The sequence below is a fragment of the Coloeus monedula genome (genome assembly GCF_965178545.1).
Source record: "Coloeus monedula genome assembly, chromosome: 19".
NCBI classification, from domain to species: Eukaryota; Metazoa; Chordata; class Aves; order Passeriformes; family Corvidae; genus Coloeus; species Coloeus monedula.
In genome coordinates this window covers 12269760-12294737 of record NC_138799.1, presented here as the reverse complement: position 1 = coordinate 12294737, position 24978 = coordinate 12269760, and the positions used below count along the sequence as shown (strand labels likewise).

Here is a 24978-nt window from a genome sequence, read left to right as displayed (position 1 = left end):
CTGTCCTTCTTTCTTGACTGTCTGTAGGTCATTCCACACCCTAAGCCTCGCTCAGCACGATGGATCAGTACATCTATACCTGAATCTCAGTGGCAAAGTGATCTGGCTAGGAATTCCTCTGCAGAGTACCATGTGAACAACCTAGTGAGTCCAGTGCTGTTCCACGAAGGTCTGAAGCATATTCCAGAGAATGCCGTTGTAGTAGAGATTGCTCCTCATGCTCTTTTACAGGTATTGTATTTGATTGTTTCAGTATGACACTATATTGATGGTATCATGCTGCTGCAAGGAGGTTGATGGTCTGAGGACTAGGGAAGACTGCAGACTTCAGCTTCTTTTTTACTGTAGTTCTGAGAACATTTGCTTTCTTCAGTACTTCTGAGCTTTTCCTAGTTTTAATGTTTGTTTTTTTGTTTGTTTCTTTGTGGTTTTTTAGGGGGTGGTGTATGTTAATGTTAAAAATAAAAATAAGAAATTCGTAACACATTACCACTTCCTCACCCGGACATTCACATTACTTCAGTTATTTCTTCCTATGCACTTCAGATAGGTTATAGTCAGCTTTCTGCACTGCATAATGAGTAAGGAAAGCATTTTATTGCTTGGATCTAATGGAGAGTGTGTGCAAAAATTACAGAGGCATGAGACAGTCAAAAGACTTGACAGGCCTTCTCTATGAAAAAAACCTGTTACGAACTGTACACGGCATTTGGGTTGAGGTTTTGTCTTAAAAGGTGGTGGACAGCAGTGGTGTTTTCCCCTCTTCTCCTAGACCAAGTAGTCTGAGACCACAGGAGCTTGCTTTCTTCTTCAACTTCTTTCCCTAATGAGATCAGATCATTACTTGTTTCTCCCCACCCTATGAAAATTGATCCTCGTGGAATTAGCTCCATAGTAGAGAATGCAGAACACGAGGTGCATTGGGAAATACTTGCTCCACAGGATCAGTGGTGTGGTCTTGTCTCTGTCCCTTAAGTCTCAAGGACTGGTCTTTATTATTTGGTCTGTAGCATGCAAGAGAGGTCTTAAGAAGAATAGTAGTTACTCATGAATCAAGATTAATAGTTATACAGTGCTTCTGAGTTTCAATCCAGTGTATTTTTACTACATCATGTTAGTCTTATGCTTTGAAAGTGACTTGAAGGGAGAATCAGAGTACAGTTTTTAAACTGGGCAGATATTTTTCTCGAAAAAAGAGACTATATGCCTCATGTTGAAATCATTGAACAATTTTGGACTCTAATACAAGTGACTAAGACTTCATTGTCTGGGCTTGAGAGTGTTCTGGCTTTTCTTTCTTTTCTCATGTAAAGATCATGGGATCAAACTGAAGAGAAGATAAAAATTGGCTCAGGTGTTCAAGGCTGAGTTTTTCGGTCTAATAGCTTTTGCTTGAAAAATGCACTCAGATACTTCAGACTAGAAGGTGCTGCTCCTGGGAAGGGAGTGTGTGCAAGTGGGAGGTGTGAGAAGGTGACTTTGCAGTTCTTCAAGTGCAGGTTTTGATTTCACTTCACAGTCTGCTTGGGAAATGGATATTTGTGTTTTGGCAGAATTACGTTAATATTCTGTAGGTTCTGCTTTACCAGATGTGCAACAACTTGGGTTGCTGGAAGGGTACTCTTCCCTGTTAAAGTGGTGTATGTTCCAGCAGCTAGCACAGAACTCTTGGCACAGATACGTAAGTGGTTTGAGACCTATAGAGAAAAATTCAGAGGCAAAGTGGTAAGTAATACCTTCCACTGATGACTTATGGATTCTACTTGACCAGGCTATCTTGAGGAGAACTTTGAAACCAACTTGCACCATTCTACCTTTGGTGAAGAAAGAGCACAAAAATAATCTGGAGTTCTTCCTAACACAGATTGGAAAGATTCATTTAACTGGGTAAGGAGACTAGGGGAGGAGGGTGAGTGGGAGAACGGAAGGGAATGCAGGTCTCTTCTCTAGTATGCATGTCTTCACATGAATTCAAATACTCCTTCAAGAAACCTTGAAAAAAAATGGGCTGTACATTTGTGCTTTACATACTTAGCATGCTCACTTGTGATGTGTTCCCTTGGGTTAGAGACTGCTTGGGCTGGGAAGGTGCCTTCTAAAGACAAGTCCCGTTTTAAAGGCCTAGGAATCTGGAACTAGCTTTTGGAAATAAACTTTGCATCTTGTAGACTGCTAATTACAAATTTGGCTGCAGTAAGTGTTCATGGTACATCTCAGACATGGAGTCTGAGACCAATTAAGTGTTATATGGTATGCCTGACCTCTTAAGTCTTATAACCAGTTTTTTTCGCTACTTTTTCTTCCCATCCTTTCCCCCACTGTCTTGATTCTTTTTGTCTTTCTAGCATAAGTGTTCTTGGAAATAACTTGTTCCCACCTGTGGAATACCCTGTCCCTGTGGGAACACCCCTTATTTCTCCATGCATCAAATGGGACCACAGTCAGGACTGGGATGTTCCAAAAGCTGAAGACTTTCCAGCAGGTTCCAAAGGCTCTGCATCTGCTTCAGTCTACAATATTGGTGTGTTGCTGGTTTGGGGTTTATTATTTGTCACTTTGCTGCTTTACCTGTGTGTTTCCTTTTGTAAAACTAAGAAAAGGATACTCAAAACACCATCCTTGAAGCCATCCTCTGAAGTTTAAATGTTTGGTTTGGATTGAAAAAAACCTGTATCTGTTTCTGAAATGGGATGAGAGAACATGAACAGACCAGGAATCTCTGTTGCTTTAGACTAATTTTAAGAGCTGCATGTTGTCAGGCAGGATAGTTGGGGAAACTAGAACCTCTTCTAGACACTGAGAGGGAAAGACCTCTCTATTAGAGTGCTTTTATTATTTTTATTCTGCTCTTTATTCTTTGACAGATGTGAGTCCCGACTCTCCTGACCACTACTTGATTGGTCACTGCATTGATGGCAGAGTTTTGTATCCAGCAACTGGGTACCTAGTGCTGGCTTGGCGAACACTGGCACGGTCTCTTGGCATGGCCATGGAGCAAATGGCTGTTATGTTTGAAGATGTCACAATTCATCAGGCAACTATCCTTCCCAAAAAGGGTGAGTGAAGAGTGCTGGTATAACTGCACAACTGTGTGGTGAAGATGGAGGGAGTGGGAGGAAAGGAATGCATTGGAAAAATGAGGAGGAATGCAGGAGAGAGACTATGAAGAAGAGTACAGCATGACTGAGCAAAGGAATGGATTCATACAGTCAAGTAGTACATATTATGGTCATCTTTATAATGTGTTGTGAGCAGTGAGTCTAGAGATAGTGAAAGAAAAAGTTCTGCTTCAGGATGGTAGAAATAAATGACCTTAATGTCCTGTCTTTCTCAATATTTCTTGCAGGATCAGTACAGCTGGAAGTAAGACTCCTGCCTGCTTCACGCTGCTTTGAGGTGTCAGGAAATGGGAGTCTGGCTGTGAGTGGTAAGTGAAGGAAGTGTAAGTGTATACATAGTCTTAGTAACATCCATTATTTATAAACAATGATAATGATTGTTATTCTTGTTACTGTGCCCTTCAGGGAAGATTTCCCTCCTGGAAAACACTGCTCAGAAGAATTTCCTTAACCAGCCAGATGGCTTTCGGACTCTAGAGAGGAGCTCAAAGTCTGGACTCTTGAAAGAAGACATTTATCAAGAGCTGCATCTGCGTGGATATAATTATGGACCAACTTTCCAGGGTGTTCTAGAATGCAACAGTGAAGGTGAATTTCCTTTCAAAAGAAGCACAGTGAGCCTGGATATTGTAATGATGACTATTTGATCTTTTAATTCCATTTGTATTAACAGTTCACCTGACTGTGTCTTGTGAGGTAATTATACTTTGTGTGATAAGGGAGAACAACCAAGAGTTCTAATAGAGCATTGAGAAAGCTGTTATCTCCAATGTAGAACTGACTATTGGAGTTTACAGGGGAAGCTGGGTACATACACCAAACTTGTCATTTAATAAGCAGTGACATTCTAGCATCTGATGAATGATGAAATAGTGAGGCTTTCTCTTCCTCTTCTGCAGCAAGTGCAGGGAAAGTTCTGTGGAATGGAAACTGGGTGACCTTCCTTGACACTCTGCTACACATGCTGATCTTAGCTGAGACTGGCCGCAGTCTACGCTTACCCACGAGGATTCGCTCAGTCTGTATTGATCCAGTGCTGCATCAAGAGCAGGTGTGCCAATACCAGGACAATATAGAAGGTGATGTCTCTCATGCTTGAACTTTTGCTGGTTGTTTTGACTGCCGTTCTGATTACGGGGTGAATGTGTGAATTCTGAAGTAGTAGGATGGACTTGGGGGGGCCCCTCTTAGTCTCCAGGCTATTCTGCAACTCTGTAACATCTCTGTGTAACAGCCTCACCTAGCACTGTTCATCAGATCACCTTGAACAAAATATTTTTCTGTTTTGTAACCTACATTTCTTTCCTGACTTTCAGCTTTTGAAGTTGTTGTGGACCACTGCCTTGATAGCCTTAAAGCAGGAGGTGTTCAGATCAACGGTCTTCATGCTTCTGTGGCACCACGACGACAACAGGAACGGACACCTCCCACCCTGGAAAAATTCTGCTTTGTGCCCTACACTGAGAGTAGCTGTTTGTCTTCCAGTGCCCATCTTCATGCCTATCTGGAGCGCTGCAAAGGTAGTGTAGCGCTGAGACAAGTCTGAGAGAAGCTGTTTGTACTGCTTCAGAACATCTGAGATATTAAGTGTTGGTCTCTGTAGAAGACTTCAGCAAGGATTCTCTGTATGATTGCTAGAAGCTAAAAGCTAGTTCTGCCTGAGATCTCTAGAATGTGGGGAAGAGTAAAAAGCCATGAAGAGGGACATCAGCCCTTCTATAACAGTCAGATGTGGTGTCAGATGGCATAACCCCTTCTGCAAGCAGAGGGGAACAAATCATCTTTAAGGAGAAACTCAGTCTAGTTGCTTTAGACACTGACAGGAGAGCTTACTTGAGTCTTTAACCTTGTTTTGTTTTTCCCTGTGAACTGCCAAGATAGGCAAGGTGACATGCTTGTTCCCATTTGATTGTGGGCACATATCCAAACAGGGAAAATGATTTAGTGAGGCACACATCAAAACAATTGTTTGCTATGAGAATAGAATAGGAGCAGTTCAGTCTGTTGTGAAACTGGTAGCTAAATACAGTGGTTTTGGGTGGAGAGGCATCCACTAAACTCATCACCTTAAGTGCCTTTTCATCAAAGAGAAAAAAGTTACCTAGTGGGGTTTTTTTTATTTTTACTCTAGTCGTGAATTTTGCTTCATCTTGAGACAGTAATTTTTTTTATTCTACATTGGTGAAGTGTCTTCATCCTTATCCTTAGATTTGGCAATAGATTGTAAAGATTTTCCTTTTTTTTTCTTCTTTTTTCCTTAGTTTTCCCCTGCAGCATCCAAATACTGTTCCCAGAGGGTTTTTTTCCTAGGCTGTGGTGAGAGCATTTTGTTTTTTGTAATCCTGTTCCTGATCCTCAGTCAGGATGAACTATTTGCCATGAGTTTATAAAGCAAAAAAGCATTTTAGTATTTTTGTATCTGCAGAAACTTAAAATTTTCCTCCACAGCTCCCTAAATCAATCACAAGTTTTCTGTTAGTTGCCCTCTTTCAGTCAGTTTTAATACAGGTAACTGTGGTGGTTTAGTTTATTTTGCTACAAAGCGTACTTGTTTGGGGAATGCAACTACTGCACAATACATAATCATGTGAATGTACAGAGGCTGCAGTGTATCTGTGTGGCTGGGCTACTGATGTAGGATGCTGTAATTTGTGATGCTGGTCAGGTGGTGTAGCAAATGGAGGCAAAGAGGAAAAGAAAAATTCTTGGAAAATCTTGACTCTTCCTTTCATTTCCCCTTCTATTCCGTAGGTCTGATCCAGAACTTACAGTCTAAGGTGGCAGTGCATGGGGTCAAATTAATCATCCCTGGACTAGAAACTGCAGTGGCTACTACAGAGTCCTCACCCACACAGAAGGGCCTTCAGCATATCCTTGCTGAAATCTGCCGTCTGGAACTGAATGGAAACCTCCATTCTGAACTGCAACAGGTTGTGATTCGAGAGAAAATGCACTTCCAAAATGACCCTCTTCTCAGTGGATTGCTAGATTCTGCAGAGTTGAAGACTTGCCTGGATGTGGCATTGGAGAACATGATCAGTCATAGGATGAAGATAGTAGAGGTTGGTTGGATGCCTGGGATGGGACCATACCTAGTGTTTCTAGGCCTTCCAGTAACCTGATTACATGCTGCTGTTTTTCCAGTTATAATTCTGGATATCATTTCATATTTTGATTTGGTTTCTCCTTTTCCTTCCCCTCCTTTTTCTCGCAGGTTAACGCAGGAAGTGGACAACTGTTCTCTCGTGTGAAAAGTATTCTGAATACTCAGCCCCTGTTGCAGGTGGACTACATTGCCACTGACCGTGTCCTGGAAAACCTTTCAGCTATTGAAACAGAGCTACAAGATGCTGGTGTTGTCTCTAGCCAGTGGGATCCATCTAGCCTTCCCTCTGGAAATCTGAACAATGCTGACCTAGTGGTGTACAACTGTTCAACAAGTGTTTTAGTGAATACCACTGAAATACTCTCTAATTTGGCAGCTGCTGTGAAAGAAGGAGGGTTTGTTTTGCTGCACACTCTTCTTAAGGGAGAAACTCTTGGAGAAATTGTTGGTTTCCTTACAAGCCCAGATCTGCAGCAGAAAAACAGCTTCCTGAATCAGGTAAGCCTCCTGGAAGGACAGATACTTTCACGATAGTCTGAGTCTGCTGCTTGCAGATGTTCTGATGGTGAATGTTGAGTAGGCGTTGCTTGCATGCCTTTCCATTGAGGCTTTCTGCAGAAATGTCTAATAAACACGTCTTCAGAAGAGAGGACTTGCAAATTACTACATATTAGGTTGAGAGAGTAAACTGTAGGTTCAGTCAGGAAAGCCTTTCTTAATGCACTGAAAATAATTCATTGTCTTTTGTATATCTGTCTAATCTGTATGAAAACACTGGCCAGGACAAATTCTTTATACTTAAAATCACATGCTGCATTGTTGGGTGGGATACAGCTTTATCACTGTAGGATCCTGAAATGCTTTGATATCAGAATATCTCTCTTACTTGTGGTACTACTGCTGGGAGTGAGATTTTACAAGCTAGTTAATTTCTTCTAACATTAAAGTGCTCCCAGAAGGCAGGCTTTTTCTCTTGTATTTTTCTTTTCCTCTTTTTTTCCTTTCCATGTCCCTACATTATCTGATCCCATAATGAGATACAGTAAAATAAGCCCTGAGAAAGTTGCAGGAGGGAGAGAAGAGCACCTGTATCTTCAAACTGGTATATCATGCAGGTGAACTAAGGCCAAAGCTTGCACAAGAGGAGGAGAGGGAGTGGCAAGGGTAAGGGTGGAAACTGGGCCATCATCTTCTCTTGGCAGCGGTTAGACCGAGCAGTAATGGAAAACTGCGCCTCTACAGAACTTACTGTTTTTCCTGATTTGAGGGGATGCAGCCTCTCAGCTCTCTTCTTTTAGAACAAGAAGAGAGTAGCACTTCTTATAGTTTGGGTTTTGTTTATAATTCTGGAGTGGGGTAGTTGGATTTTGAATTTTGCAATTACATGGATTCTAGCCCTTTACTTCCTGCAGACATTTTTCCAGGGGATTTGAGAAGAAAGATTAAGTTCTCAGCATCTTTCCTGGTAAACAGGGGGATAAAGAAAAGACACTGAGATGCTACTGGCATTGATAACAAAAAACATAGATCTGTCATTAATATCAGTAGCCTGGTATTGGCAAATCCCTGGGAGAAGATACATTTCAGTTGAATGCACTTTCTCTGAAGAAAATGATGCAAGCCAGGCAAGAGTGGGCAGGACTTAATACAGTTCTCAAAGTTTTCTAGATACAGTGTCTCTTGTCCTTGATATAAGGGATCACACTGTAAAAACCTTCTTCTGGTCTGTGCCTGGCATACAAAAAGCAAATGGATGCTTTTCTGAGAGCCTGCAGTCATCTTTATTTCATTCAGATAGTAGATCCTTAAATGTTTCTGGATATGCCATACATGCGTTTTCATTCTTTTATTTTTCTGAAATGCCATTTCAGTGTAACTTAGATATATGGGTGCTTCTTCCCTTGCTTCTCCCCATCTCCATGCAGACAGCACTTATGTGAAATAGGGTAGACACATTCAAATGCCCTATGGGATTTGATGGCATAGTCACTGCTCTGGTTTTTGCACACCTGCTAGTGTGCTAAGACTGGTTCCTTAACCAGGACTTTGAGATACTTGTACTCCCATTTTTGGAAGATCCTTTAGGGAAGAAGGAGTAGTCTAGATGTGGATAAAAGACTGTTATGTTAATCCAACATATATTTGTACTAAGACAATACAGAGCAAGTTTTCAAGAAAAAGCAAGAAACTCTGACTTTTGATTTTGCTGTTAATTTGTTGCTTTACCTGATTTGACAGGCACAGTGGGAGGACTTATTCAGCAAAGCTTCATTGAATCTTGTTGCCATGAAGAAGTCGTTCTTTGGCTCAGTTATTTACCTGTGTCGTCGGCAAACCCCCGTCAAAACACCCGTTTTTCTGCCAGTAGATGAGATGAACTATAAGTGGGTTGAATCCTTAAAGGTGAGAACTCTTGTGTCCTAGGTATCTGAATTGCCAAATCATTATACTTTCTAAATGAGACATTTACTAGTGTTAAAAAAAGAATGTGTGTGTGTGTGCGTGTGTTCAGTTACTTTTAATAAAATAGAACTTACTAATCTCTGCCAAGGACATGAGGGCTATTTTCTTCATGGCTCCTAGTAAAACAGTTTGGGGTTTGTCCTGTAGGAGGTCTTGGCTGATCCATCAGAGCAGCCTGTGTGGTTGACTGCCACCAGTTGTGCGAACTCGGGAATTTTGGGAATGGTGAACTGCCTTCGCCTTGAAGCAGAAGGCCACCGAATCAGGTACGTAAGCATGCCCTTGAATCACATTTGGGAGATGAGATATTTGTGTTAGCTGCTTCTCAGGCTTATAGCAAAACAAACAAAATGACTACTCTCGTCTTCAGGTGTGTGTTCATTTCCAACTTGAACCCTTCATCTGCTGTCCCGCCTACGAGTCTTTCTTCCCTGGAGATGCAGAAGATTGTTCAGAAGGACCTGGTGATGAATGTGTATCGTGATGGGAAGTGGGGCTCCTTCAGGCATCTCCCTTTGCAGCAAGGTACATCCTTTGAGATCTGAGGATCACTTGCAAGGCCTTGAATCTGAATGAACTTTGAATAGAAAATAAGTAGCTATTGTTCCTATAGTTACCTTTTATTATTATTTTTAATGAACAATTTTGTTTTCTTCTACTCCAGCTCAAAGTGAACAGTAGCACGTTGTGGTGCCAGGAGGAGGGATAGGCTATTTAGGGCATCAGTAGTATTGCAAAGCAAGAAAGGGCTTTCTAGATAGCAAATGGAGGAGGAGGTAGAAATTACACAAGCAATTTACTCATTTTGGAAGGCATGTACCTTTGTTAATGTGTGGAAGTTCTTATTGTTCCTTCTTCTGCAGCACAACCTCAGGAGCTGACAGAATATGCCTATGTAAATGTGCTGACTCGTGGAGATCTCTCATCTCTTCGTTGGATTGTCTCCCCACTTCGACACTTCCACACAACTAATCCCAATATTTTACTTTGCAAAGTCTATTATGCATCTCTCAACTTCCGGGACATTATGCTGGCCACGGGGAAGCTTTCTCCAGATGCTATCCCTGGTGAGTTAGTTACACTAGAAGGAAATGTATTTATGTATTGTTGTTCTAGAATTAATCTCTTGAATGTTAGTTATGCATTGGCTAGAGTGTATGCCAGAAAGCATGCTTTTGAGAAGGAAGTACAGCCCTCCTTCAGGGCTGTACACCAAAAGCTTCCAAGTTCTACATCCAGTTACAGTTCCATTTTTTTCATATGGCACAATTAGTAAACCATGCTCTGAGAATGCTTGCTGCATTGCATAGATACCAAGTGTGAGGTAAAACAAGTTGATGGAGGTTCCAGAGATGGGCATGGTAAACACCAAGGTGAGAATGTTGAAGTTTTGTGCTGCCATGCTGTTGGACATGCTTGGATATCAGGGAAGAAAAATGCACAATGAAGTAATTGCCTGTTTCCAAACTGGAGGTGTATTATCTTGCTTCATAGCAAGTTAAGAATTAGTGTAATGTCTATGAAATGGTTTTAAAAATATATTTAAAAGAGAGGGGGTGGAACCTGTAAAAATTAAGTTCATTGGGAGATTCTTACAGGTGATTTGAGTAGGGCTGCGTTTCCCTTCATGACTGAACCACCTGGCATAATGGAAGGTGCCCCTGCCCATGGCAGAAGGTTGGAAGAAGATGATCTTTAAGGTCCCTTCCAACACAAACTGTTCTATGATTCTCTAACTGACATAAGTGTCTGCCTAAAATGTGACTTATTCACTACATATTTTTGTGGTGATCATCCTTTGCTAGTTTATGTATCATTCTTTTTCAGAGGGACAGAATTGCCTCTGAAACAAGATGTTTTCCTGAAATTTCTCAGATGAAAACTGGAAACTAAAGCAATATCATCAAGGATAAATACTTAAGATTTAATGAGACCAAGTCCTTTTTTGCCGTTCTTGGAGTGAGACATTAACTATGGCAACTTATGAACTGTGTACAGAATAGAAAAATCCCAGCACTCTTCAGGTCTCTGGGGCTTAGACTTTCAGGGACTGCTGCTCTAGTAAAGGAATTTTAGAAAAGAATTTTTTTTTTTTTGTAAAAGGTGTTAATGTTCTTTCAGGTAACTGGGCTTTGCAGCAGTGCATGCTGGGCATGGAGTTCTCAGGACGGGACCTGGCTGGAAGAAGAGTGATGGGATTGCTGCCAGCAAAGGGGCTGGCCACAGTGGTAGACTGTGACAAGAAGTTTCTATGGGAGGTGCCTGAAAACTGGTAGGTCAGCTTCTGTTTTCTGGTTAAGATTTGCCTTCCTGCCTGAGGCTGATGACAGCCCTGATCAAACCTGGGTGGTGTACAATGGGTAGATTCTCCTCTGGGAAATGGTGACAGGGCTATAGTGTCCCAAGCGACTGTAGGATTTTGGGTTAGATTCACTGCAGGAGTTCAGCACTAGTTTTTGTACAGTGGCTTGCACAAGGCTCTCATCTTTTTTTGGGCTCTTAGCTTCATGTGTTTCAGTATACACTGGGATTTCAGTGTTGGTTGTGTTACTGGTTAGTTAGTGAAATAGTTTTGCGGAATGATGAAACTCGGCTGTGCTTGGCAGCGGTGGTAGTCTGCTGTATGATTGACAACCACTTACACTTTCTTAATGCAACTTTCTTACACTTTCTTAATGCAAATTTCATCAGGAGAATCTAGTAGCCTTTTCCAAGGCTAAAGATATCTCTTCTGCTTTGCTCCTTAGGACTCTAGAAGAAGCAGCTTCAGTGCCTGTGGTTTATGCCACTGCTTATTATGCTTTGGTGGTTCGAGGTGGTATGAAGACGGGTGAGAGTATCCTTATTCACTCTGGCTCAGGAGGTGTGGGCCAAGCAGCCATTGCCATTGCCCTGAGCATGGGCTGCCGTGTCTTTGCTACTGTAGGTGAGTACTGAGGGCCCAAAGTCATGGGGAGAAATAGATTGTAGATAATAAATAGAGGAAGCATGTGTATGCACACATATATATATGTATAAGTATATACATATTTTTTAGGTATATACTTATTCCCCCAATATGATCTGCTGTAGCTTTAATCTAGTTTCCAGGCTGAGAACAGGATACATGGTAAATGTATCCTGTAAAAAGCTACTGACTCTGTACTTGAAAATTCCACAGCACGGTCAAATTTATCTATCTCTGTACACTATATAATGAAAGGTATAGAAGAAGATCATGGCTTTCTCATTTTAAATTTAGTAATATGAATCCAGTGCCTGTCCTTTGAAAGGCTCTGATCTGTTTCTGGTCCTTGCCTATCTCATAAATGTGCAGGAGCAACCAGACAGCCTTTGTCCTAAGGTCTGACACCTTGAGAGACTGAAATCTTGGAGATGGCTTCTCAGGCTTACTTACAGTCCTTGGGGGAAAGATGTGCAGCAGAAAATGGGCTGTTTCATCATAAAAATGAAATTAGTGACATCTTTCAACCTGTCTTCTACTTCCAGGTTCCACTGAGAAACGTGAGTATCTCCAAGCAAGATTCCCACAGCTAGATGCTAATAGCTTTTCCAGCTCCAGGGATACTACCTTTGAGCAGCATATACTTCGAGTTACCAATGGAAAAGGTGGGGTTCAAGAAATATTTTTACTTTTTTTGTCAGCTATGCCACGTTATGCAGTTTTACGTTCTAAAGACAATATGAGTCACTTGAAGACAGAGTTAGGCTCTCAGCAGAGTTGAGTTTAAGTAGCTGCTTCTTCTTTCATTGCAGGTGTCAACCTCGTGTTAAATTCCTTGGCGGAAGAGAAGCTCCAAGCCAGTTTGCGTTGTCTTGCTCGACATGGGCGCTTCTTGGAAATAGGCAAATTTGATCTGTCTAACAACAGTCATCTTGGTAAGATGGGCCATCAGGAAATGCCTCTCATTAGGTTCTAGCTGCTGCCCAGCACCCTTGGGTCCTTTTCTGCATGGCAGCTCTCCAGCCTCCCCAAAATTTATACTTGTATCTGGTGTTACTTGGTCTCAGGTGCACAATTGGCATTTGCTAAACTTTATATGATTGATGATTGCTCAGTGTTCCAGTCTATCCAGACCCCTCTGCAAGGCCTCTTGTCCCTCAAGGTAGTCAACAGCATCTACCGATTTTGAAGGCACAGGGCAAGATTAACCTGGTTTCTCTTGGATGGGAAAAAATTTTTGAATGTTATAAGGTGGTGTGTTAGTGAAAAATTACAGCTATGTTCTCCTGTTATAGAATGATTGCATATAGCGTCGACAGTCTGCTTCCTTATTCTAATTAAATTTCAAAAGATCCTATCATGTTGTAAAACCTTGCTATGAGGAAGAGTCTCCTGTGGAGATAGACATGATGTATGTAGGATTCTAGCTCCCCTGTGACTCTAACTCAGTTGTCACTAGACAAAAAAAATGTCCTTTTTAATATCAGACTGACCATGATATAGCTTGTCCTCTCAACACACAATTTTTGGGAGTGGAGTTTCTGTGAAACTGGTCTGCTTGTAAGAGAATAACATAATGAATATAGCATTTGGAGAGTATATGCAAGAATGAGTTTGGAAAATGTAGAATTCAAGCATTTGATTGCTTTACTCCTGTGAACTTCCCAGAAATGTTTCTGAAGCAGAGGATAGGCTCCATTTTGAAATGTCAGCAGCATCAGGTCATAACCAAATTGCTTTTTCTAGGGATGTCTCTCTTCCTCAAGAATGTGGCATTTCATGGGATCCTACTAGATTCAATATTTGATGAGGGAAACCAGGAGTGGGAACTAGTATCAGAGTTGTTGAAGAAAGGCATAAAAGATGGTGTAGTAAAGCCCCTGAGGAGTACAGTCTTCAGCAAAGAAGAGGTAGAAGCTGCCTTCAGATTCATGGCACAAGGAAAACATATTGGCAAAGTTATGATCAAGGTAATGAGATAATGATTTTGGTTCTCTGATGCATCTGGCCGTCCTCTGGTGATGATTGGATACTTTTATCCATTTCAAGTTTAAGTTGTATGAGTAAGGCAGCACAGGGTCGGTTTTTACTGCTGACACTGTCACAATTGTAACTGTCAAGTCTGGCACTGCTTCTGCAAGTTTCATTCACATTGGCTGGAGGAGCATAGCATGGAAAGATAAGAGATACAGAGATGCATTATGTATCTGATTGTAACTACTTTTTTTTTCTTTTTTTCTTGTTTTCTTTGTGTGTGTTATTTGTGTTTTTTGTTTGTGGCTTTTTTGGTTGGTTGGGGTTTTTTTTTTGTGGGGGGAAGGTCCAAGAAGAGGAAAAGGAGTATTCTTTAAGAAAGTCTGAACCAGTTAAAATCTCTGCAATCTCCCGAACCTCCTGTCTACCTACCAAGTCTTACATCATCACAGGGGGCCTAGGAGGATTTGGGCTTGAGTTGGCACAGTGGCTAGTTGAGAGAGGAGCACAGAAAATTATACTGACGTCGCGTTCTGGCATACGAACTGGTAAGCAAAAATTGTAAGGGGACAGGGAGCATGATTGCCTTTCAAGAGACCTCAGTTTGTAGTTTCTCTCCATTTTTAAGTGTCCTGTTGGTGATCTCTTTTCTTTTCTTTCCTGTATTATCTCACTTCGAACAAGCTGTTGTCTCCTTTATTGTAAAGGAGGAACTATCTTTTAGCTTGACCTTTTTTTCCAGCTACTACTTTCCCCCTTTTATGTTTCCTAATTCTATCAACCCATTTTCTCTATTACACAGGATTTTTTTCTGTAGCCTTTCTTTTACCTTAGTGCCCTCTGCAGTCTGGCTACCTCAAAGACTTGTCCACTAGCTGTAGCATGTTGGATCACATGCCACAAGGAAGGGCCTAAAAACTCCTTGTTAAAGATACTTTGTCCCTCAAGTTACATGTGTGGATGCTCACTCTTGCTCCTTAGATAACTCATTTGTAAAGATGGACCTTATTATCTGATTACATCCATAAACATTTTTACTCAGGTTTAAGGTGTTAGTTTGATTACAGTGGCAGCACTGAGATTTCTTATCAGTGATAGTCTTCAGTATTTCCCCATACAAATTCAGTCATAACATAGCTTCTCTCTGTCTCTACAGGTTTCTTCTTTCTTTTGGCAAGTTCACAATCACACCACTTGTGTGTACAAACACATAGATCAAATACTTCTTCTCAAGTTCTGGCTGTGCTGCTATAATCTGTTGTTTTGCTCTAATCTAGCCAATCTTCCCTATCTCAGTACCCAAATTTTTGTTCATTTCTCTACACAGTTATGCTTTTCCTTCCTTCCCCCTACCACCACCCCAACCCTTAGGGTCTCCCAATGCTGTTCTCCACTTTTATCTATTTAGAATATTTCTGAAATTCAAATGATTTCTAGTTACTGTTCAGATTTTGTCCAATTTTTGTCTTATAGCTGAATTAGGAATTATTTAGTTATTGAGTCCCTATCTAGTCAGAAAAGCATAAAGGAGCAGGTTAACCAAAGCCTTATGGTTGGGATGCTTCATCCCAAGCACTGTCCACCTTTATTTTTTCTAGGCTACCAGGCTAAACGTGTTGAAGAGTGGAAGGCACTGGGAATCGAAGTGTTGGTATCTACCAGTGATATTGGAACACTAGAAGGAACACAGCTATTGATAGAAGAAGCTTTGCAGCTTGGACCAGTTGGAGGCATCTTTAATTTGGCTGTGGTGAGTGACAAAAATGCTTAGGACTTGTAAGAGGCTGCATCCATTCAAGTGACTTTTTTACTGAAGGCAGTCAGGCTTCATACAATTTTAGTAAAGTTCTCTGCCTTTCAAAGGACACTATGCTTTGGTCTTACCTGGTGACTAAAGGCTTATGGGTCTATTCCCTTGACCTGAGAAGCAACAGTGTTTGGCCAGCAAGTTCAGTTCTGTGGTAACACAGATGTTGCCCTAGACCCCTGTGGACAAGAAAAATCCCATGTAGAACTTCTGCAGTGTCAATACTGAAAAAATACTGAAAAAAAGCAGACTTGGCAAAAGCTGTGTTGTCATATTTTGGGATGTTTGGGATATGTCTGTATTGTGAAGTTACAAAAATAACATTGCGTAGTGATATCCTCTCATCTCTCAAGCCATGTGGCATATTTAAACAGAGAAACTGGAGATACTGAAACTACACTTTCTCTTTCAATCTCTCTCCCTGCTCCCCGTAGGTCCTCAGAGATGGCATGATTGAAAATCAGAGCCCAGAATTATTCTGGGAGGTCAACAAGCCCAAGTATTCAGGCACCCTTCATTTGGATTGGTAAGTGTCTGTAGAAGGGACAAATAAGAACTGCTTTTAAGGTCACAGAACTGATCGAACTTAGTCATTTTAGTCTTGCACTAGCCTTGGGTGGTAGTACAATCAGCAGGTTTTTCTGATGAGGTTTCTCTCTCCTGCTCTGCTCCAAGGGTGACTCGTAAGAAGTGTCCAGACCTGGACTATTTTGTTGTGTTCTCCTCTGTAAGCTGTGGAAGAGGAAATGCTGGGCAAAGTAATTATGGCTTTGCCAATTCTACCATGGAGCGTATCTGTGAGCAGCGACATAAGGATGGACTCCCAGGTAAGATGACTTTACTCATTGCACAGTATAAACTGTCTCGCCAAACATCCAGATGAAGACCAGCTCACCAGAAACTTGTGCACTTATCTGGAGTGATAAAGTATGTTGAAGGCTGTTTTCCGCTCCTAGATGTTTCCCCCAGTCATTCATGTGTGAATGAATACTGACCATTTAACAGTAAAAAGGAAATGCGAGCCTTAGCATAGCTGCTTATTAAGTCCCTTTTTTATTAACTCACTCTTGTTGCTGCCATGTCCTTTAGTTAGCTGCTTAGTGTGTTCTTCTAATTTCTCCTCCAGGCCTGGCAATCCAGTGGGGAGCCATTGGTGATGTGGGTATCTTGCTGAAGACATTGGGAAACAAAGACACTGTGGTGGGGGGAACGATTCCGCAACAAATCAGCTCATGCCTGGAGGTGCTCGATGTCTTCCTGAATCAACCTCATCCTGTCATGTCCAGTTTTGTCCTAGCAGAGAAGGTCTCAGTGAAAGCTGAAGGAGGTAGTCAGCGGGATCTTGTAGAAGCTGTTGCTCACATCCTGGGTAAGTGCTGTCACTGGTCAGTGTCTAGTCTCTCCAAACTTTTGGAAAGCAGTAGTGCTGCTGTAGGTGCTCTGTTCAGCATCTCTTCCTGATCTCCTGTGGTGTGGGTATGTTACTGTTGTGAGACTGATTTCTTTTTTTTTTTTTTTTCTTAACACTGCTCCTTCTCTCAAACAATGACTTTGTTTCTTGTATGGGTTTTTCTCTGTTACTGTGTTTACACAGATACGCATATATACTCCAGTGGCTTGGGTTTTATTTAGAGTAAACCGGTACCTTTCTCCAAATGGAGAATCAACAGGAACAGCCCCCAACAGCAAAATTCTGGGGCAGCACATAATAGAACAAATACATAACTAACTTTCTGAGTACTATTCCAGCTTTCAAACATTCACCTTGGTATGTCCCCATGCTGCAAAAAGTAGCTTTTCTCTACTTAGTGTCTTAACTGGTAGTGTATTCACTTACCAGCTGTCATCTCACGTGAACATCTATAACCATAGCTTAACTATGCATTACAAGTATCACGTCCTTCTGTCTGTCTTGAACCCGCTTTTTTACCATTGCATCTCTTATTTTTGTGCGGGTAGCGAATAATCGCTGTCAACTCCACCTATGTCCCACGTCAGTTGTTTCTTTTGCAGACAGAACTGACTATTGATCCTTTGTTTTCTACCAAAAAAGGTACCGATAATGAAAGACAGTCTCCTGAGTGTTACTTAAGGAGTTGTTTGCAGCTCACTGACAGCAAATCTGACCTCTCAGAGCAGATGTGGCTTTTAGAAGTCATAGGAAAGTGTCTGGGAAATCGCACCAGCTATAGGGTTAGTTTGGAAGAAACAGAGTATGAAAGCAACAAAGGGATGAGCTAGTAAAGAAGCCTAATAGTGGGAAGGGTGGCAGCTTGGCACAGCACAAGGTGGAGGAGTGGACAAAAAGCTGTAGATGCAGGTCTTATTATGAGAGGCCTTTTACGGGTAAGGAAAGGGTGAGAGATTGAACAGCATGAAAATTAAAGGGGAAAAGGCAATGAAGCCTAAACGTATCACCTCCTCCTCCAGTGTGATAGACATCAAGTGTTGAAATCAACCATCATTGACATAACTTTCATCCCATTGTAGCTGAGGATTAGTTGCATTAGGTCTAGGACTGCAGTTTCAGTTAGAGCCTCCAGTGTGTGAAATCTGTCTAGCTGACTGGCTGTTCTATATTTGGTCTAGAGCTGATGTGAAAATATTCACAGCTATTTAGTTGGGACTGTTGTATCCACTGCCATAAATCTGTGCACATTCTAGATCCCATATGACAAGGTGGGGGTTGTAGAAGAGGTGACTTACGAAAGTATTAGATGATCCTGGAAGGTAAACTGCAGCTCTGTAGCTGCAGTTCATTGAGATTTTAGGAGAAGGAAGAAAGTGGAGAAGGCTGCTAGAGAGGCCTAAAGCTGAAAAGAAATTGGCCTTTTGCTAGTATGCTGTTTTGTTCGCAGGGGTCCGTGATGTGAGTAGTCTGAATGCTGAGAGTTCCTTGGCTGACTTGGGCTTGGATTCCTTGATGGGTGTGGAGGTTCGCCAGATGCTGGAGAGAGACTATGACATCGTTATGACCATGAGAGAAATTCGACTCCTTACGATCAACAAGCTGCGTGAACTTTCTTCCAAGTCCAGGACAGCAGAGGGTAGAGTGTCTGGATTAGGGTTGCTACCAGTCACCTGAGTCCAAATAAACTCCCAGTCCATTGCTTTCATCTCTAGTGACATAAACCCCTATCAGATCATGAAATAAAGTTATAATTGAGTAGCCCTTAAGTGACAGACATGTCACAGAAGTGTATTGACCACTGGGACAGGCCCATCATTTCTGGGGCGAGATGTACGAGCAAGTGTGAAAGCTGCTTTCTTGCTCAGCTAGCAGCTGCATGCATGAGTACTCTTATGCAGCTCTCTGTAGGATGCAATTTGAGACCTTTTACTTATCTGGGGAATAAACAATGTAGTGTCATGCTTACAGGAAGCTTAAAAGCATATGCAGGTGCTGCAGAGCAATTGACAGTTGGAAGATCCCTTTGTCTGTGACCTGATGATGTAGTGAGGCAGCAGGCTAATTTAGAGCAGCCCTGAGGTTGTCTGTTAGGACTATGGCTACGTGACCAAGACTGACACTGAAAGTAATTGCGTTTGTCTGGTGTGCTTTCTTTCAAAGAGCTGAAGTCATCCCCACTGATGAAGACAGGCCCAGGCGAACCTCCAAAACTAGATCTGAACAACTTACTGGTGAACCCAGAAGGGCCAACTATTACTCGTCTCAATGATGTTCAGAGCATGGAGCGCCCTCTTTTCCTTGTTCACCCCATTGAAGGATCCATTGCAGTTTTCTACACTCTGGCCTCCAGACTTCACATGCCCTGCTATGGGCTCCAGTGCACAAAAGGTATGTCAGTTCTTCATCTTGAATTTGCACACACAACATTCTGAACTGTAGTTGCTTATAGAGAGGGCTTTGTTTCTAGACTATTAAACTTGGAAGAACAAGTATCAGACCTATTAGTCTGCATAGGGTCATGTCAAACATCCCCAGGTATCAAGAGGAATAATAGATTAGATTGAAGAGTTTGTGTGCAAAAGTCAAAGCATCCTATTCAACCTGTCCTTGGAAAGCAGGAATATTACCACTACTTGTCCTAAGTGCAAGTTGTTAACCATAATTTAGTAATTTACCTGCAAAGTAACCTGGATGTTTCCATCAGGGTTGTTTCTGAGTGCATGAAAACATATTTGTCTCTGCCAGTGTCTTTTCACCAGTCTGTTTCTAACTCACTTCCATGTTCTAGCCGCTCCCTTGGACAGCATCCAAAGCCTGGCAGCCTATTACATTGATTGCATGAAGCAGATACAGTCTGAAGGACCTTACCGCATTGCTGGATACTCTTTTGGTGCCTGTGTAGCCTTTGAAATGTGCTCCCAACTGCAAGCACAACAAAATGCTTCCCATGCATCCAACAGTTTATTCCTTTTTGATGGGTCTCATTCCTTTGTGGCAGCGTATACCCAGGTAAGGGGCACAAAGAGAATCTTCTTTCTGGGGACCATCATCTCTCATCAGGGCTCATTTTTCTCGGAGCTTACTATTGTAGATATGTGCAATCTGAAAAGCCGACAGACTTTTCTTCACAGGGATTTTGGAAGACAACTGTAGACAGTGGCTGCTTAGAGATGGCTGAAGGGTAGTAGCACATGAGAGGTGGTCTTCATTAAATGGCAAGAGCTCAGGCACAAATGTTGTTCTTGCTATGATAAATCATAATATTAGTATGTCTTCTGGAAGATCCTGGTGTCTGCAAGTCAAGATCCTCTTGTAGTGGTGTGAGGAAACCTTGCTTAAGGCTTCCCTTTAATTTTTGTTGTACTTTAGAGAACACTAGGCTCTTGGCAATTACCTGTGGATTTTCTTTCTAGTCTGTCCTCAAGGGATTTCCCCCCTTCCTTTTTTTCCCAGTTCGCACCTTTGGTTCTCTAATTGTTTTTATCTGACTTTTAAGTCAGGCACATCCCTCGCACATTCACATTGTATTCTTCTCCTTTCTAGAGCTACAGAGCCAAACTGACCCAAGGTAATGAGGCTGCACTGGAGACTGAAGCATTGTGTGCCTTTGTTCAGCAATTTACGGGCACTGAATACAATAAGGTACTGTTTCTATATGTCTTTATATTGCACAAGAGGGGTGTGGGGGTTTTTTTAATGGAGATGGGATTCTCAGCTATTGAGACTAATGTGGGGAAAAAAATGTTTCTATTTCCAGCTTCTGGAGATTCTTCTGCCCCTCAAAGATCTGGAGGCTCGTGTGAATGCTGCTGTAGACCTAATAACTGAGATTCATACAAACATCAATCGTGAAGCACTCAGCTTTGCTGCTACTTCATTTTACCATAAACTGAAGGCTGCTGACAAGTATATACCAGACTCCAAGTATCATGGGAACGTGACACTGATGCGGGCAAAGTCTCACAATGAATATGAGGAAGGTCTAGGTAGAGACTATAAACTCTCAGAGGTCAGTCTCAGGCCCACTGGTGATTGTTGAGTTTCTCTTGATACTTGGGGAAGACAAAGAAAAGCATGGGAAATCATCTGTACTGAGGAAAAAAGGACAAAACCAACCTGACAGAAATTATCGTTCTGCAGCTGTTATGCTCTACCAAGAATTAGAAGTCTCCAAAAGCAAATGAGATGATTGGTTCCAGGCATTTTCTGTGGGTAGTGAGGGCCAGAAAGTCTTGCCTGTATATAGGATAAGTGTTTTCTATAGCCGATTCTTGCAGCTCTCTAGAATGACTTTGGATAATAACAGTGTTAAAAGAGAGCATCTTACAGTCTCTTTTCACTGTAGGCCCTAAAGTTAGTTCACTGAATGAGGGCACCCTTCTGAAGAGCAAGTGTCATTCTTCTGACAAAGACAGCTTTTTCTCAGTTGCATTTTTTTCACTGAGAAGGTAGTAGTTAGAAGTGGGTTTCTTGCGGGCTAAAAAAAAAGTCAGGGTTTGGCCTGTAGTCCAGATAAGGTCACTGTTCTTTAGCCCCTGCTTACATACAAGGGTTAAATTGGTGCAAATATCAGGGGGAAAGGAAGTGATTTTCAGAATTCCCTTCCTGCTTCTGGCATTTCCTTATCCCTTCAGACATCTAATTTAGTCATTATTGATTCCAGGCTAACTTATATGTTATTAAAGTTACATAATGACCTTAAAGGAAGATTCCTGGTGGTGGTAGAAAAGATGCAGGGGGTGTTTATTTGGTTTACTTAAGGGCTTGGAAGTAACTACTTTTATCATTCATTCTTTGATATTGTAGGTAAATTAATCTTTTGGTACTAGGTTGGTTGACTTCCTCCTAGTTTATATTTGAGTGGACCACCTGTCAGGCTGTCAAACTATTGTGCTTCAAAACACTTGTTCCAAACAGTGCCCCACAGCTGGTCTGTGAAAATGTGTCAGAGTAAAACTGGTGCTATTTTTAACTGAGTTTGATAGAGGCAGTGGTCTAAATTATTAGTAACTTAGAAGACTGACAAACCCAAAGTGGCTAGGTGATTAGCTGGTTGTAAATTGTGAATGAAAAGTTTTTCTTTTTCATACTTATGCAGGTATGCGATGGAAAAGTATCTGTCCATGTTATTGAAGGGGATCACCGCACTTTGCTGGAGGGAGATGGTGTTGAATCAATTATTGGGATCATCCACAGCTCATTGGCAGAGCCACGTGTCAGTGTCAGAGAGGGTTAACTTCTCCTTACTCACTGTCAATGACGAAGAAAATGCCAACAACATTCCTACGTTATGACAGACCCCAAGGAACTCTTCCTGTTGTTCAACATCTCATCTGCTCTGCTGCCAGAACTGGGAAGTCCAGCTGGACTCAACTGGTCTTTTTCTGTCTCTTTCTTGCTTATCTTTTCCTTTCCCAACTTTTATGGGTTCTATCTCCTTCCTTTCCTATGGCTGTTTTTCCCCCTAGTCTCCCTGTCCATGTTAACTGTAGTGCTGTGACACTGTCACTGTGCACTGCAATGAGGGTTCCCCACAGATGGTTGCTTCCTACACCCTTGGCAGTATAAAAAACAAATTTAGGAGTAGATTTCTTGTGCTTTATATTGTTTTTGTCTTAACAGTATTCCAAAGGGTATGTGATAGCACTTGTTGACCAAGCCTAGTGAACAGGGAGAGGAGAGGAGCTGCAGCTGATTTTGGAGATACTTTTTGTCTGTGAAGAATCTGTCTGCAGTTTAGGTCAGAAAGATAATTCCATTGAGGGTTTTGTAACTATATTTTTTAATTTGCTATATTCTAAGTATTTATTGTGTCAAACCAGAGACTTCTTACTTGGTTTTAATTTATCGTGGGTTATAGGAGAAAAGAAACATCCCTTTTTAGAGGGGAAGGTTTATTCTACAAGGGAAAGTTGCCCATTTGTTAAACCAAAATGCATCTCTGAAATAATCTGGTTTCTTGTTTTTTTTTTTTTTTCCTTTCTCCCACTGCCCTGCCCTTTTCAGAAAGGAATAGGTAGAAGGAAGGATTCTTGCCATCATGTACTCTTCAAAGGAGAGAGGGGCCTGGGGGGATAGGGTGGATAGTTTGACAGATGTCGCTGTATTGAACAGCCTTAACTTGGGCATGATAAAAACAGGCAAAGCTGTGCCTAGGCAGGTACTTTGTTTATATTTGTGCAAGGTTCTGTGGCCTGCTGTATCAGAACCTTAGTAAAGCATTAAGATTAGTGCTTTACCTTATTCCCTCTCACCTCCAGTCTCGCCACCCAATGAAAAATTTGGAAAGGGGAGGGCAGGGAATAGAATTCCTTAACAATAACTGAAAAAATCCTCCCACCCCTGCTCTCCCATAATCAAAGCTCAGGCAAAAATACAAGGATCTACCCAAAGCCCCTATATATTTTATTTAGCACAAGACTTGCTTAAGCCTTGTGTATTCATTTTCCTTTCAGTAATGAGACTGGAAATCCCACATAAGTTAGCTAAGTAATCAGTTTGATGGTCTGATTTTAAAATACAGTACCTTTTTAAAGGAAATTTGCATAAAATTCAATTGAAAAATTTCTTGCCTTTGCTATGCTGGATCTGTCATTTCCGTAATCAGTAAATCCTTGCTACACTTATGATACAGAGGAGACCTGGGTAGCAACAAAGCACCAACTAGGAGGAGCTAATGTGCTTCTCAGAACTGCTGTAAAACCCTGGCTCTCTCCATCTTCATCCCCCAGTGAAGTATCCTGGTAGTTGACAGGATACATGAGCATTCCAGTGACAGGAACAGATGGCTCTTCACTGCAGGTTCTGACCTAGTGTCTTTTGCTTATACCACCCTCTGTTGATAGTGGCTGGGTTAACTGGTTTTAGTTTTATAAAGTATTTCTTTTGTGAAATCTGAAATAAAACAACATACTGTCAGCTTAAACCATTTTGAAATGTCTTGTTCATTTTTTCTTTTTTTTTTTTTTTTTTTTTTTTTTTCCCCTTCTAGTTAATACTTTTTGGTCTGAAGCGTGTCTTTTTGGCTTTCCTAGTATTAAACAGAATTCATCACTGGTTGGTTTTTGAACTATTTTCTACCACCATTTCTTAATCTCATGTTTCACCTGGAATCTCTCCCTTCATGGTATAAAGCAAAAACTGCTGCTGACATACCTGATTTGTAGTCTGTGGAGAAGGCTTAGTATTCTGAAGCATGGCTTCTTGTTGCCATGATTTTGGTACCTTAGATACAACCACAGTATTGAAGTGGAAACTCTTAGATGGGCTTTTATTTGCAATATTGGACAAGCCATTAATATTCCTGCCTCAGTTTGCCCATCTGTAAAATGGGACAATGGTGTCTATCTCAGGGTCCCTCTGAGAGTTGGACAGGCAATGGGTGTATATGCTCTGAAGTTTTAGGTATGATGTCTGAGTGTTAGACAGTAACAGAAGGAGTGTGATGTGCGAGGGATACTGGATACTGATACTGGAGTGGCTGTGTGAACAGTGTGTGGACCATGGGACTTCATTACATCTACTGCACACTGTCACTGCACCTACTGGCATAGGGTACTATATGAAACAAAACAAATGGGGACTAGTTGGTTTGGTTTAACTACTGGCAGTTGTAGTGAGCCTCAAAAAAAAGGTGAAAGAATCCTACTTGTGTTGATTATATTTAAAACTGGAAGGAAAAAGAAAGGAGTGATTAAACTTAAACAGGTACAATAGTTCTGTGCTAAAGTGTGTAACTTATCTGAATGGGCTGTGTGGAGGGAGCAAGGACTAATGCTGTCCCATCTGTTGAAGCAGGAGTTTGATGAGTTCCCTGTATAAACAAATATATATGGTTTCATCTAAGCAGAGCTTGAAGATACTGTTTTAGTCATAGAAGTTGCTTAAGAATTACTTACAGCTTATATGCTGTCAATGTTCTTGTGGTTGTTATTTGAAAAGCAGAAAGTTGTTTTGTTTAGGGCTTTTTTTCCCCATAATTATCTAATTATGAGCTGCTGCCATGTAACCTATTATAACTGGCTGCTGAACACAGTGTGCCAAAAATAAAAACCTTATTAGCGCTGGTATTGCTTGTTGTTTCTCAGTAGCCCATCACATTAGACAGAGGTAGAATAATATCAGAAGGCAAAATCCAATATTGCAGTTTCTTAT

The 24978-nt window shown here is 41.4% G+C and overlaps 1 protein-coding gene across 1 annotated transcript in view; it reads left to right on the top strand.

Moving 5' to 3' along the window:
• The window catches only part of FASN (fatty acid synthase), a gene marked incomplete at its 5' end in the record, with an annotated part of 36036 nt that extends 12287 nt beyond the window's left edge, over positions 1–23749 (top strand). The window contains 30 exons of the mRNA XM_082294019.1: positions 28–231; positions 1772–1887; positions 2346–2521; positions 2865–3056; positions 3347–3427; positions 3525–3707; positions 4019–4198; positions 4436–4639; positions 5871–6181; positions 6334–6723; positions 8464–8628; positions 8836–8954; positions 9059–9213; positions 9552–9755; positions 10810–10960; positions 11436–11614; positions 12178–12297; positions 12445–12567; positions 13379–13602; positions 13953–14154; positions 15205–15356; positions 15848–15939; positions 16089–16240; positions 16540–16782; positions 18272–18460; positions 18985–19212; positions 19613–19833; positions 20368–20466; positions 20582–20833; positions 21923–23749. Coding sequence (XP_082150145.1) covers positions 28–231; positions 1772–1887; positions 2346–2521; positions 2865–3056; positions 3347–3427; positions 3525–3707; positions 4019–4198; positions 4436–4639; positions 5871–6181; positions 6334–6723; positions 8464–8628; positions 8836–8954; positions 9059–9213; positions 9552–9755; positions 10810–10960; positions 11436–11614; positions 12178–12297; positions 12445–12567; positions 13379–13602; positions 13953–14154; positions 15205–15356; positions 15848–15939; positions 16089–16240; positions 16540–16782; positions 18272–18460; positions 18985–19212; positions 19613–19833; positions 20368–20466; positions 20582–20833; positions 21923–22060 — 5445 coding nt within the window. The 3' untranslated portion in view covers positions 22061–23749. The remainder of the gene's footprint in view (positions 1–27; positions 232–1771; positions 1888–2345; positions 2522–2864; positions 3057–3346; positions 3428–3524; positions 3708–4018; positions 4199–4435; positions 4640–5870; positions 6182–6333; positions 6724–8463; positions 8629–8835; positions 8955–9058; positions 9214–9551; positions 9756–10809; positions 10961–11435; positions 11615–12177; positions 12298–12444; positions 12568–13378; positions 13603–13952; positions 14155–15204; positions 15357–15847; positions 15940–16088; positions 16241–16539; positions 16783–18271; positions 18461–18984; positions 19213–19612; positions 19834–20367; positions 20467–20581; positions 20834–21922) is intronic.
• Positions 23750–24978: the final 1229 nt, after the last annotated feature.